Genomic DNA, 15,172 nt, shown 5'->3' with positions numbered 1-15,172 from the left:
CTGGTGCACCACGATTGATGATCGGAATCGTCACATGCTCATGGAAGACGCAGCAATTGAGGCTAAAGATCGAAAGAAACCGCTGCAGTACCTGATGAAGTCAGCTAATGGAAAACATCGAGCTATCTATATGAAATTTCGACTAAATCTCTTTAACACCAGGGTGAGTCAAGCAATCAGGGCGCGAAAAATGACAGCGACCTTGAGCTGTCGCTTCTGTAACAGACAGCAAGAGACTCTCAAACACTTAACTCTATATTGCGAAGGCTTGAAAGATATGAGATCTGTGCATTTGTGAGACCTGGTGCGACAATAGTCTACTCTATGCGGCGACGAACTCTGGCGAAAATTCTACAGTCCGCGTGAAAAAGACATATATGGGCTGACCAACTTTCTACAATCTCTGGAGGCTCTGCTAAAATCCCAATAAGAAAGGAATGGAAATCATTCAGAAACTAATACCAATGTGTCGGAGATGAAGAAGTGTGAACCTGCGTCAAATGCAGTCTTTTGATGCTGAAGCAGTGGAAACAAAGTTAGTTGACTGAACTAGAAGGAATTAACGAGAACCATAAGACAGTTAAGACCCTAGCCGCGGTAAAAACTCTGTCATTATGCACTGTAACACTGCTAAAACTTGCCTCTGCAAGGCCCTCCGACACATTATAGGAGGAGGGATAATGTAATCTTTTCAAAAAGTTTGTATAAACTAAATGAAATAAAAAAATAAAAAAAAAAATACCCTGACTATTAGGTGAGTTGGCTATATATTGAATCTCAGGCGAGTCAGGGGGCTCATTTGGGTAAGACGGCCACATTTTGCGGACTGCAGCTCTCAGCCTGAAATACTGCAGCATCTCTAGTGCTGATCCCGTGTAGCCTGGCCTCCATGTCTGAGGAGTGATGAACTTGCCCTCGGGGTATAGGTCTGTCAGTGCTTGGTATCCTAAGTCTAGCCAATGTTGTATAATGAGTTTATCGTGAGTAGGAGTGAGACCCGGGAATTGCCAGATAGGCAGCCATTTGTAGTATGGTCGATGCTCGGCTTGAGAGTGCAGGAGGCGGTCCCATGCCATAATTGTGGTAGCAACAGGGTCTAATGTGGCATCTGTTCGGTATGTTCGATAGAGAATCAGGGACATGATGTTTACTTCTTTGACTGCCAGTTTTTCAAGTTTAACATGAGGGGCTGCAGCTGGATGCCTGTACCAGTGTGAGGCGTGTTGGGCTTGTGCCACGATCCAGTATTGGGTCAGATCCAAGGCTGTGAAGCCCCCTTTCCCATATTGGAGGGTCATGTGTTGCCACTTCTTGCGAACGGCACCAGCATGCCAGAGAAATTGGGCGCACGTAGAATGTACTTTTTCAAAGAATTGTTTACCTGGCCATATCGGGACATTAGCAAAGATTTAGAGGGGTTTGGGGGCCACTATTATCTTTATTAGCGAGAGTTTCCCTGCTAGTGAGAGCGGAAGATTGCGCCATCTTGACATTTTGGATTCAACGAGCTGCACTGTAGTTGTATAGTTGTCGGCCAACAGGGAGGATTTAGATAGTGACACTTGGACCCCTAGATATTTAATACCACCGGGGGACCAGCGAAGAGGGAATTCACACCTTGGTTGTTGGGTTGCTAGTGTGAGCGGAAATATCTCCGACTTGGAACAGTTAATGGAGAAGCCCGAGAATGTACCTATTTTCGTTATGTCGCGGATGATAGGGTCTAGATGTGTGGATGGATTCCTGATGTAGAGCAATACATCATCTGCATACAGTGATATTATTTCTGGCGCGCCCTGTAGATGTATGCCCTTGCAGGCGTGGTGGGCTCGGACACTATCAGCCATTGGCTCGATGACCAGCGTGAACAGGATTGGGGAGAACGGACAGCCCTGGCGAGTGCCTCTGTGCAAGGTGAAGGATGCAGAGGTTAGGGAATTGACCAGTACCCTGGCTTCAGGGCACATGTATAGTAGTTTTATTATAGGATAGCATGCACAGGCCAACCCCCATTTTCTCCAGTACTGCCCACATATATCACCAGGAGACCATGTCAAAGGCCTTCTGGGCGTCTAGTGTGACCGCTACGGCATCAGCCCCGTGGTCAATCCTGGACATAATGTTGAATAGCCGCTGGATATTGAGGGTAGTGGAGCGCCTGGGGATGTAACCGCTTTGATCCTCGTGGACAAGGTGCGGCATGATCGGAAGAAATCTGTTGGCAATGACCTTTGCGAGTATCTTAGTGTCTGTATTTATAAGTGACAGGGGCTTATAGGACACGCACTTGTCACTGGGTTTACCCGGTTTAAGGAGAACTGTGATGAGAGCCTCTCGTAAGGACCGGGGGAGAATGGATAAACGGAGTGATTCAGTCCAGACTTCGAGTAGTTTTGGCACGAGAAGGGCTAAATGTTCCTGATAGAACTCATAGGTGAGTCCGTCCGGTCCGGTGGCTTCGCCCTTTTGGAGATCTGTGATGGCTTGAACTATCTCATCAAGCGTGACCTGAGCGTCCAGCTGCTCTCTAGTGGTTTGTGATATTTATGTCATGGGGATATGGTCTAGGAGGTCATTCATGTCTCGTGTGCTATGTTCGTGTTGGGGCGCGTATAAGGCAGCATAGAAATCCAAAAAGGTGTCGCGGATTTGCTGGTTGGACCAGTGCCGGTTGCCCCTTGCGTCTATAATACTATTGACGCAGGACCTGCCACCTTCTTTACGCACCAGCTTTGAAAGGGTTCTCCCTGGTCTGTCCCCCTCCCCATATGTCCGTGCCGCCAGTGGGCGTGCATAATAACGTATCTCCCTCAGAGCATGGCATTCAAAGGTGTCCAGTTCCGACCTAATCTGCGCCAGCTTAGCTGGGGTGGAGGATGTGGCACATTCCTTAAGTCTAGTCTCCGAGTGGTGTAGGTCGTGTTTTATGACTTTTAGTACTCCCGCTTCCCTCAAGATACACATGCCTCTAATGTAGACTTTAAAGGCCTCCCAGCGAATACCCGCGGTTGTATCTTGTTTATATCCGATAGGATATCAGCTTTAAATACAATATCAAGCAGCGCCTCAGATTTAAAGCACCAGGCAGAGCGGGTGGGAGGGGCCATCCCTAGCTCAATCAGCACAAAGCACCAGGCAGAGCGGGTGGGTGGGGCCATCCCTAGCTCAATCAGCACCGTCACCGGGGAGTTGTCCGTGAGTGTATGGGCCAGTATCTGGGTGTCTGTAACCTTGCCTATTAGTCCACTTAACATCATGAACAAGTCGATTCTGGATGAGCTGTCATGTACCGATGAGTAATAGGTGTATTCCCTCACGTGCGGGTGGAGTGTCTGCCAGGTATCACGTATGTCCAGTAATCCCATGTGTGTGTGTAACCGGTGAGCAGCTCGGGACATAGCTCTACTTGTCCCTGTTCTGTCAACATCATTGTCCAGTATTACGTTCATGTCCCCACCCCATATGATGGAAACCCCAATGTGTCCCATTAGTATTGTTGCCACTTCGTCAAAAAATTCTGGGGTGTCAATGTTCGGACCGTATGTGCTTACGAGCAAATACTCCTCATTGGATATCAGGCAATGAAGAATTACATATCTACCCTTGGGGTCTATATGTCTCGCTTTCAGCAGGAATGTCACAGACCTATGGATTAGTGTCAGCACTCCCCTGGATTGTGTGGAAAATTCTATATAGAATCTGTGGGATCCCCAGGATGGCGCAAGACATAATGCAAGGTGACCCAAGGCATGTGTCTCTGGGCGTAGGCAGTGATTCTGCATGCCTTTGTGAAGTTACTTAACTCTCGAATGTTCCATAAAATCAGTTTAATAGGCATGCTTAGCACTATGGAACACCCAGTAGTAGAATTTGACACCATTCAGAATCGTGTGTGTCTCCGCAGTGTGCCCTTTGCACACTCCGGACCAAGCCACCACTAACTCGCCTTTTTCTCTGTAACAGTCCACAACTTTGCCCCCCCCCCTACCCTCACCGCCAAACCCTGACCGGCAGTGTATTCCCCCCCTGTCACGGAGCTGACCTCGGCATGCCATCCCCAACTTGGCACAGGCAGGCTGCATGCCCAACTGGGGCACAAACCCAACAAATTTGCAAACAAAAACATTGCAGCCGCAGTGGGGGTCGCCTCTGCTGTGTGGCCTACATTCGCTAATAGGTCGGTGTGAGGTACACCCTATTTCTCGCAACAGCAGATAATGCTCTCAATTACAAGAGATGCTGCAAATTGTAAATTGGTGCAAACATAACAATTGTAAAACAGACACTAGGATCAGTGTACAGGTCTGTTAGCCAGGGGCGTCGCCTCGTTGATGTATGGTTAGAGATGGGATCAGGATTGCTCTCAGGCTCGAGTAAAGGTGGGATAGGGATAATGATGTCAGGGTCCTTCCGGCCATCAAAATCATGAATATAAAGGATAATCAGGCCAAAAGCTTTGGGGCGAGAAAGCACATGAAGAGGTCCCGGGGCCAGAAGACAAGTGATATCACCCTCAGTCGTTGTCCATCAGGTCGTCCGCTGGATCTCTAAGCGGGATGTGTGCCTCTATGAATTTCACTGCTTCATCTGGGACTGTGAAAAAGTAGAGTTTGTTGCGATGGGTGAATTTTACGCAAGCGGGAAAGAGCATTGCATAGTCAATTTTCCTTTCTCTAAGCATTTTCTTCACTCCATTCAATTGACGTCGCTCGATCTGCACACCAATTGAGAAGTCGGGGAAGATTCTAATGACCTGCGAGTCCAGCCGTAGTTCTCCTTTCTCTCGCGCTAGCCGGAGTATGTAATACCTATCCCTGTAGCTCAGGATCTTTGCAATAATCGGCCTAGGAAAGTCTCCAGGTTTAGGACGAGGGGCTAGTGCGCGGTGTGCGCGCTCAACGGCGAAGAACGGAGAGAGCTCGGGTTTGCTTAGCAAGTCTTTGAGGAGGTTTTCTGTTGCAAGTTCCATGCGCCCCTTGAGTGCAGACTCCGGGACATCCACGATGCGGATGTTGTTTCTGCGTGACCTGGATTCTAGGTAATCGCACTTGGCTTTGACAAGTTTCATGTCGCAAGCGAGCTCCGAGACGGTGTCTTGCAGTGTGTGTACCCCCATTTTCATTCACCCCAATCCTGGTTTCTGCCTCAGCAATCCTGGCACCATGTTGGTCAAGCTTGGTTTTGAGGGACGCTATATTAGCATTTATATCGTCAAGTTTTTCATGGAAGGCAGCAAAGTTCTTGGCCATGGACTCCATCATAGCCATCAAATCAGGGTGAGGAGGATTGGGGGTGTGCTTATATCCTCCTGATCAGTGCAAGGGCCCTCTTGTTCAGGTCTGGATGTGGCTTTAACAAACTTGTCCATGGTTCCGACCTTGCTGGCCCCTCGAGACCTATTGGACATTGTGGGGGGAATTGGGTATACTCTTCTGGTGGTCAGGTGGCACCAGCAGACCTGTGGGTTTCTCTTAGAGAGCAGCCCCTGTGGTTGCGGATCAGGAGGCACTCACTCTGGGTATGGTCCCACTAGGCGCATGGGTGATCCTTATTAGCTCCCATCATAGCCGGGACAGTGCGGCGGGGCCCCGCTGTTCTCCCCAGATCACGCCGGAGGGACCAGAGCAGTTGAAACAATAGGAGCTGGGGCCCATACTAAGAGCAGGGGTTGGCTGTGCTTTGTATTTGGTGCTAAGTGCCCCCATTTGATGCATCATATTCCTCCACCTCTCAGGGGCGAGGTATTGAAGACTCCCGGATGAATGGATGGGATCCGCAGTCTGATGTTCGAGGTTTAGAGAGGTGCACAGGCGAGGGGTTCTACCAAGATTTGCGCCCAGGGGGCAGTTGGTGCAGGCGCAGCAGGTGTCAGTTCGATGGTGGGTACTTACGGGGCTCAGACAGGTGCTGGATCCGGGGAGGGAAGGCCCATCGCGGCAATGGGCACCCAACACCAGTCACCCCAAGCTATATGGGTCTGGGGTACGCTGCTAGTTCCCTTCAATGCACACCAGCACTACAAGGACTGCGTAGTTGCACAGTGTGCCGCCATCTCAGGGGTGCATTGGATAGCAGGGAGGCCCCGTGAGCCAAGAGCGGTGGGGCTATGGCAGAAGTCTCCAGTATAATGTGGTGGCCAGTGCTCAACATACATACGCTCCCTCTTGGTGTGTGCTTACTTGTATCGGGATCCGCCTCAGCAATGCATCGTTTCCTGGGTCTGGGCCCGGCGTCTCAGGGAGCCCGATCAGCCCATGCGTCTCTCCCCACCAGCTCCCGCACCGGAGCAAGACCGGGTTAGGCCACAGCTGCGTGGTATGTCTCCCAGGTGGCCCGACACGCAGGCCCAAGCAGGCAGAGCACGTCTTGCCGGCACCGCCGGGCCGCTAGCCAGCGTGGGATCCTAGTTCAGGAGGCGAGTGCCCAGGCAGGACCTCTGGATTGGGGATCGCCGCTCTGCACGCTGAGCGGCGCCCCGGGAGGGGCCAGGCAGAGCGCAGCGCAGGCTCACCGCGTCCCCCCCAGCAAGGCCGGCAGCCTGATGGCAGGCTCAGGGCAGCCTGATGGCAGCCTGATGGCAGGCTCAGGGCAGCCTGATGGCAGCCTGATGGCAGGCTCAGGGCAGCCTGATGGCAGCCTGAGGGCAGCCTGAGGGCAGCCTGATGGCAGCCTGATGGCAGGCTCAAGGCAGCCTGATGGCAGCCTGATGGCAGGCTCAGGGCAGCCTGATGGCAGCCTGAGGGCAGCCTGATGGCAGCCTGATGGCAGGCTCAGGGCAGCCTGATGGCAGGCTCAAGGCAGCCTGATGGCAGCCTGATGGCAGGCTCAGGGCAGCCTGATGGCAGCCTGATGGCAGGCTCAGGGCAGCCTCATGGCAGCCTCATGGCAGCCTGAGGGCAGCCTGATGGCAGCCTGATGGCAGGCTCAAGGCAGCCTGATGGCAGGCTCAGGGCAGCCTGATGGCAGCCTGATGGCAGGCTCAGGGCAGCCTGATGGCAGGCTCAGGGCAGCCTGATGGCAGGCTCAGGGCAGCCTGATGGCAGCCTGATGGCACCCTGAGGGCAGCCTGATGGCAGGCTCAGGGCAGCCTGATGGCAGCCTAATGGTAGGCTCAAGGCAGCCTGATGGCAGCCTGATGGCAGGCTCAGGGCAGCCTGGTGGCAGCCTGATGGCAGGCTCAGGGCAGCCTGATGGCAGCCTGATGGCAGCCTGATGGCAGGCTCAGGGCAGCCTGATGGCAGCCTGATGGCAGGCTCAGGGCAGCCTGATGGCAGCCTGATGGCAGCCTGATGGCAGGCTCCGGGCAGCCTGATGGCAGCCTGATGGCAGGCTCAGGGCAGCCTGATGGCAGCCTGATGGCAGGCTCAGGGCAGCCTGATGGCAGCCTCATGGCAGCCTGATGGCAGCCTGATGGCAGGCTCAGGGCAGCCTGATGGCAGCCTGATGGCAGGCTCAGGGCAGCCTGATGGCAGCCTGATGGCAGGCTCAGGGCAGCCTGATGGCAGGCTCAGGGCAGCCTGATGGCAGCCTGATGGCAGGCTCAGGGCAGCCTGATGGCAGCCCCATGGCAGCCTGATGGCAGCCTGATGGCAGGCTCAGGGCAGCCTGATGGCAGCCTGATGGCAGGCTCAGGGCAGCCTGATGGCAGCCTCATGGCAGCCTGAGGGCAGCCTGATGGCAGCCTGATGGCAGGCTCAGGGCAGCCTGATGGCAGCCTAATGGTAGGCTCAAGGCAGCCTGATGGCAGCCTGATGGCAGGCTCAGGGCAGCCTGGTGGCAGCCTGATGGCAGGCTCAGGGCAGCCTGATGGCAGCCTGATGGCAGCCTGATGGCAGGCTCAGGGCAGCCTGATGGCAGCCTGATGGCAGGCTCAGGGCAGCCTGATGGCAGCCTGATGGCAGCCTGATGGCAGGCTCAGGGCAGCCTGATGGCAGCCTGATGGCAGGCTCAGGGCAGCCTGATGGCAGCCTGATGGCAGGCTCAGGGCAGCCTGATGGCAGCCTCATGGCAGCCTGATGGCAGCCTGATGGCAGGCTCAGGGCAGCCTGATGGCAGCCTGATGGCAGGCTCAGGGCAGCCTGATGGCAGCCTGATGGCAGGCTCAGGGCAGCCTGATGGCAGCCTGATGGCAGGCTCAGGGCAGCCTGATGGCAGGCTCAGGGCAGCCTGATGGCAGCCTGATGGCAGGCTCAGGGCAGCCTGATGGCAGCCCCATGGCAGCCTGATGGCAGCCTGATGGCAGGCTCAGGGCAGCCTGATGGCAGCCTGATGGCAGGCTCAGGGCAGCCTGATGGCAGCCTCATGGCAGCCTGAGGGCAGCCTGATGGCAGCCTGATGGCAGGCTCAGGGCAGCCTGATGGCAGCCTAATGGTAGGCTCAAGGCAGCCTGATGGCAGCCTGATGGCAGGCTCAGGGCAGCCTGATGGCAGCCTGATGGCAGGCTCAGGGCAGCCTGATGGCAGCCTGATGGCAGCCTGATGGCAGGCTCAGGGCAGCCTGATGGCAGCCTGATGGCAGGCTCAGGGCAGCCTGATGGCAGCCTGATGGCAGCCTGATGGCAGGCTCAGGGCAGCCTGATGGCAGGCTCAGGGCAGCCTGATGGCAGCCTCATGGCAGCCTGATGGCAGCCTGATGGCAGGCTCAGGGCAGCCTGATGGCAGCCTGATGGCAGGCTCAGGGCAGCCTGATGGCAGCCTCATGGCAGCCTGAGGGCAGCCTGATGGCAGCCTCATGGCAGGCTCAGGGCAGCCTGATGGCAGCCTAATGGTAGGCTCAAGGCAGCCTGATGGCAGCCTGATGGCAGGCTCATGGCAGCCTGATGGCAGCCTGATGGCAGGCTCAGGGCAGCCTGATGGCAGCCTGATGGCAGCCTGATGGCAGGCTCAGGGCAGCCTGATGGCAGCCTGATGGCAGGCTCAGGGCAGCCTGATGGCAGCCTGATGGCAGCCTGATGGCAGGCTCAGGGCAGCCTGATGGCAGCCTGATGGCAGGCTCAGGGCAGCCTGATGGCAGCCTGATGGCAGGCTCAGGGCAGCCTGATGGCAGCCTGATGGCAGGCTCAGGGCAGTCGCTGCAGCGCTGCGCGCACCACTTCTGCTCTCCGCTCCGCTGCTATCAAACGATCCCAAAGTTGGACCGATTGTGGGCAAAGGCTTCTGGAGTCTGCATGCAGCTTCTGGTGGCTTCTTATTGGGTCTGTTGGCGGCACACGGAGCTATGAGACTAGGCAGCCATCTTCGGGCTGCTCAACAGCGCCCCCTCCGGCCAACTACAACTTTGCCGGTAGGGATGGAGGAGTTACCTCCAGCTAAAAGCTGGAGGTAACTCCTCCATCCCTACCAGCAAACAAACTGCTGGTATTACCAGCACAGTAATACCATTGCCGGTAATACCAGCAAAATCCCCCCATGGAGTCCTGTGGGACTCCATGGAATGGAGATTTACCATTTAAACCAGCACTTGTAATCTGGCGGTAATTCCGAAAGACAACTACTGTACGTACTTACAATTGTTGCATTTGAGGTAACATCTCGTTCTTAATACACATGGCAGGACAAAGAAATCTCTGACATTGTCATGTCACTGAAAGACAATAATCAATGAGGGTCATAACCCTAAGCCGATCAAGCTCAGTTTAGCCATACTGGAAGTCAATTGGCAGTCTGCTCACCAAAAAGACAGCATTCTGCATTGCGCCATTTCCTTCTGCCGAGGGTCTTATTTAAATAAAAGGATGACCTGCGAAAATCCATTGTGCCTCATTGCGTGTTTACCGGCAGATTACAAGTGCCGGCAAGGGTTTGTATTCCCCAGTTCATGGAGTTCCATAGGACTCCAAGGGGGGATCGCTGGTAATATCATATCGTCATTTTTTGCCAGTGGGGCCCCTGACTTACCTCAGGCTCTGAGCTGGAGATAAATCGGGCTCCCCACTGGCAAACTTGTAGTTTGCCAGTCCGGAAACGTACCGGCACGTTAATTCCGGACAGCAAACTCATAATGACCTCCACTATGTCACATGTATGATGTACCAAACAAGACATTTATGTCCCACTGTGCAGATTTCGATTGGAAGCTGAAAGATCGCTCTTGTAAGGTTAGGTGGTCACTTTGCTTACATGATCTGCCCTCTTGTAATGGGAAAGTAAGCACTCCATCTCCATGGGGAGCAGTGTCACAATCGCAGCCATTTAATCCCCATTTTGCATGATCTGATCTCACCGACAGGGGACACCTCCTCTCCTACACAGCAAAGTTGCCAGTTTATCATATCTTAACCAAGGGGAGGACCCAATTATCAAATCAGACTTACATTATAAAAGCTCACTCACAGTATAACATTAGCTCACAATCCCCATCCAGTGCTTGCTTAGATCCAGATGGGGCAGAACGTTATAAACAAAATGTCTCAAAATACCTTGGCCTACCCAAATGTACAATCGAATGCCAAATATGTACCTAATTACTTATGAAGATAGTGGAACAAAATCTACCGAATTTATGGCGGGTCATACGATTGTAGAGCAGAAAAAGACAGTGTCACAGACAAATCCAAAATGGAATATTGGTATTAAATACAAGTTCTGCCATTCCACATATTTATTCATGCCAGCCGTGTGGTTGCAGAGTTTAAGATCCTTCTTGTTCTCCTTTCAGCCAGACTCGTGACGTCCACGCGAGAGAGCACTGGTGCTCTCAGCTTGGGTAGCTAGATTCTGGACTATTAGACCATAGCTGATCCATCTCTGTGAGATCATGCCAGCACACACCAAATCACAACTGCAGGTTTAGCATCGGTAACTTTGCTGCCGGCCCTCAGTTCCGACCTTAGATCCTTATGCAGTGAACATCATGGTGGTCTTTGTGAAGGGGGCATACCCCGCAGTGTCCTTATGGATATGGACCTTCTATTGGGGGAAGACACTATAGTATGGTCAACCTCTAGTTGCACACCCCTGTTTCTTTAAGTGAGTGAACCAAATATTTACACAGATTTGTAACTTTTCTGAAGGCAAAGCAAGATTCGACTTCTATTTCTCCAACACCAATATCTTCATTTATGTTGAAAATGTGGTGACACACACCAGTACCTGGCTCATGTGTGCAGCAGATTCTTCCCATGGGCCTGGTCTGTTGCCAGGTGCACAGCTGATTGTTCCCATGTGAGCAGCTTACTCTTCCCCCCCCCCCCGTCAGAATATGTTGACCTGTGTGCACCTGACCCCCCGCCACCTCCTGGTCGAGCTCTGTTCCAATGTGTGCAGTTGACTCTCCCACCAGTTGGCAACTCTTTCCATGTATGCCCTTGCAACAGACTCCCCTCCCAAGGCCTGGTTTGTTCCCATGCATGCTGTGTTTGACTCACCTCCTGCTGGGGTTTCATCCCATTTGTGTGGCTGACTCCTCCCACATTCCAGCTTTGTTTCTGTGTGTGCCGCTGATTTCCCTATGTCTGAGTATGTTCCCATGTGTGCAGCCAACTCTTCCCCAGGTCCTCATCTGTTTTCATGTGTAGACCAGCTGACTCTGCCATAGTCCTGAGTTCCCTGTGTGCACCTGACTCTTCTCTGGCCTTGGCCTGTTGATTTTGTGGAGCAGACTCTTTGACAAGACACAGTCTGTTACCATGTGTGCACCCGTATTCCTGTTCTGTTCATCTGAGTGCAGATGGCTCTCCCCTGTACTCCTGGTCTGTTCCCATGCGAGGAGCCGACTCTCCCCAGGGCATGGTCTATTCTCATGTGGGCAACTGACTCGCCCAGGCCAGGGTGTGTTCCAGTGTGTGTGGCCGATGCTCCCTCATTGTAGCTCTGTTCCCATTTGAGGTTTGCTCTTTTACAGGCGGAGCCGCTGGTGATGGGGTTCTTTCCTGGCAAATCTTTGAGGGATGTCCTCGACAGCAAGCTGTGTGCAGTGGCCCAAGGAATTTTGGAGCGCAACCTTCAAATGTGTCCCTCTGCACAGCTCCTAGAAAGCAGCAACCGGTAAGTGGTGGGTATTGAAACCAGACAGGAATACAGGAATATGCGTGCCCTTCAATGGTATATAGCAATGAAAGTCAATTACATAGAGGAGTCTACACAAATCAGCCATCCTCTAAATAACTTACTTTATAGTCACGCAAGAGCAAATAGCAATAGCGTTCACAGCACACGACATGTTTACTAGGGCCCTCCTACAAGTTTCACTTACACACACACAAATATTAGTGTTGAAATAATGGAGCACAATTGGAATGTCATAGATTATCAGCACTGGAAGCATTCTAAGAATCATTTATATAAATATACAGCATTTCACTATAAATGTTCCAACTGGAACTGCTTAAAAATGATTCACATGCATAATTACTTTGCAGCCAAAATCTTTGTATAATGTAAGTAACCAGGAGTAAGACTCAGACACAAGGGCATTGTGGTGGTTGGCGAAGACTTTAGTATTCAAGTGAAAAGAGGACTGGGGAAAGTCCTATCTTGCCCTAACTGTAAGAGGGGTTTCCCTGCCTTAACTAAAGGATGTCTGTGTCAGAATGTCCCAAGTAAAGTTCTCCATTCTGTGTCCAAGTCCCAAGCTGACCCTTACATGCTGAACTCAAGATAAAGTGAAAAGTGAAATAGTCTTTCAGCTGGTCGTCTGCAGCTCTTTTCCAAAGTTCCAACATAAAGTACCAAAAAGCACTTTGAAACAGTAATGACTAACAAGCAAACAATAAGTAAATAAACAACCAAAGTGCCACAAGTTCCAGGAGAGGATTCCCTTCCTCCGAATTTCTCAGGCTCTTTAAAGTTCACAGTTTAAAAGGGTATGGTTCTTCCCTTGATCTCTTTCTCACTTTCACAATTCACAATGCCAAGAATCTCTCCTCTTCTCTTGGCTCCTCAGAGTTTTCCAATGACTCCCTTCCCCTGGTTGCAATGTTCACAGTACACATGTTCCAATCATTAGGGGAATGTCTCCCTTCCCCTAGTCACAATGTTCAAGTTCCAAACGAGGGTGCCCCCCCTACCCCGATCTCAGTTTATATGCAGATTCTTGGCAAGCATGAGAGTGAATCCCAAACCCTTCTGTCAGTCTGGTACACTCTCTTCCTTCCCTTCCAAACACTTGGCTTAACACAATTAGGTGCGTGTCCCAGACTCGCAATCAGTTTGACTGGTGCGCTCTCTTGCCAGGACTTTCTTAATGTGTAACAGTTAAACGCTTTTATATTTTCTTCATTCAACCACTGAGTCAACAACCCGCTTTCACTTGCTTCTTTCAACAATTGACTTGGTGGCCCAGCTCCCCTGCTCGACTTCACCCAGTTCATGTAATTTTCCTTCAATGGTGTGCGCTGTGCGCCCCGCCATCCCAACTCCCCTTTCTGGGCTCACCGGTTTCTCCTAGCTGCTTTGGAATTCTCTGTGGCCTGCAATTCTGCCACCAGCTCGCTTCATCCTCTTGCAGGCGCCTGGTCGGCTCTCTGGTACCTGCAATACCTCAACCTTTGTTCCACAGCTTTCTCTGCTCTTGGCCTCTACACTGTGAACCTCTGGCTTCTGAGCCTCTCGTGACGGCGACTCCAGGAGCTTTCTTGCACCTCGCCGCAACTTGCTTCTTCTCTGTTTCACGGCCTGCATCGGGAGTAGTGGTTCTCCTTGTTTCTTGATGCTTGACGTTTTTAAGCATGCCGGCACCTATTGGATCCTTCAGCGATCTGCATTGCTCTAGTGCTCTTCTTCGTCTCACTCATTCTACGACAAGGGTATAAAAGAGCCTTGTAGTCAGTCCGGACTGGATGTTCTGGTTTTATATTACGCTGTATATGCCATACGGGATTGGGAAATTTAGGGGTTCGTGTCATACCCCGAGTGGAAAGGGTGATACCAAGTTCCAGCTAGCGAGTCCACTTCCCTACCATGAGGTTTGGCCTCTCCCATTTCCCCCCCCAGAGAGGCAGTGATGATGTCGCTAGATTCAGCACAATACGTTTTATATTTATTTATTTATTGCATTTGTAGCAGCACACTGAACCCTCAGGTATCTAGGCGCTAGTTACATTAGGGGGGAGTACAGGTAAAGGTAAGCAGGGAAAGCAGGAGGCGTACATTCAAGATGTTCAGCAGTGATACAGTGTCTTGCCTCTGAGCAGCTTAGGTGAAAAGCCAAGTTTTCAAGTTTCTCCTAAAGGTCCAACAGGAGGGTTCCATTCTCAAGAACAAGGGAAGATTGTTCCACAGTTTGGCGGCGATGACAGGGAAGCTTGATCCTCCTGCAGATTGGTGCAAGAGCACTTTGAGCAAGTGTTCGTGTGAGCATTTTAGTAGCCGAGAGGGGGTGTATTTTTCCACGTGCTGAGAAAGGTAGGCCGGTGCAGTTTCGGAGAGGCACTAGTGAACAATGGAAAGGATCTTGAAGTTGATTCGCTCTCAAATCGGCAGCCAATTGGTGTTTTTTCTGGCTTCTGAGACGTGGGCGTGTTTGGTAAGACTGAGGGCAGCCTGGAGGGCATAGTTTTGGATAATTTGTAGCCTTTCCAGGTTGTCTTACGAGGTGCCAGCAAAGAGGGCCTTGCAGTAGTCCAACTTGGCCCTGGTTATGGCTCTGGCAATTGTGAGGCGATTGGCAGCTGAACGAGCAAAGGATCAGACACATACAATGATTTTTGCTTTCACATGATTTATTAAGTGAATAACAAAAGTGAGGCATAAATAATAAAAAGGTTAAAGTGGGTCAGCGTGGTAACTGAAAATCTCCTTGTTTTGGAGAGGGGGCAACCATGAGTGTCCCACCTGAAGGTTATATTAATTGGAGGAAGGTGGCCAGGTATGGAGGCTGAGAATAAACTAAGACTGAAAAAAACAGATGTAAGTCCCAAAGTTTCTTCCTGGGCTTCCTGCTGGGGTTTTGGGGGTGTGACAGGTCAGAGGCTTGACCTTGTCAGGAGGGAACAGGGACTCCGCCCTACCTGGTGAACTGATGGCTCTTTAGTAACGTGCATGCAATGGATGGACCTGCAGAATAACTCTGAGTCCAAATAATCCAACCAACTCAGGAAGATGCCAAAGGTTGCTGTTTTATTAACAATTATCTAAAACAGGGAGGTTACAACGGACATCAATGGACGTTTGCTCGGCTCTCGACGAATTTCTCATAAAACATAGACTTTATACCAAAAATACGTCAGAGGTGA

At 51.8% G+C, this 15,172-nt stretch overlaps 1 protein-coding gene across 1 annotated transcript in view; it reads left to right on the top strand.

Moving 5' to 3' along the window:
• Window positions 1–15,172, top strand: part of TTC16 (tetratricopeptide repeat domain 16) — a 547,992-nt gene that overhangs the window by 432,747 nt on the left and 100,073 nt on the right. Inside the window, exon 12 of the mRNA XM_069609131.1 lies at window positions 11,842–11,984. Within this exon, the coding sequence (XP_069465232.1) occupies window positions 11,842–11,984 (143 nt within the window). The remainder of the gene's footprint in view (window positions 1–11,841; window positions 11,985–15,172) is intronic.

The sequence above is a fragment of the Ambystoma mexicanum genome, chromosome 8, assembly GCF_040938575.1.
Source record: "Ambystoma mexicanum isolate Mex_15411 chromosome 8, UKY_AmexF1_1, whole genome shotgun sequence".
Taxonomy (NCBI): Eukaryota; Metazoa; Chordata; class Amphibia; order Caudata; family Ambystomatidae; genus Ambystoma; species Ambystoma mexicanum.
Note: the sequence above shows the minus strand (reverse complement) of the source record. Positions and strands in the feature narration are given on the sequence as shown.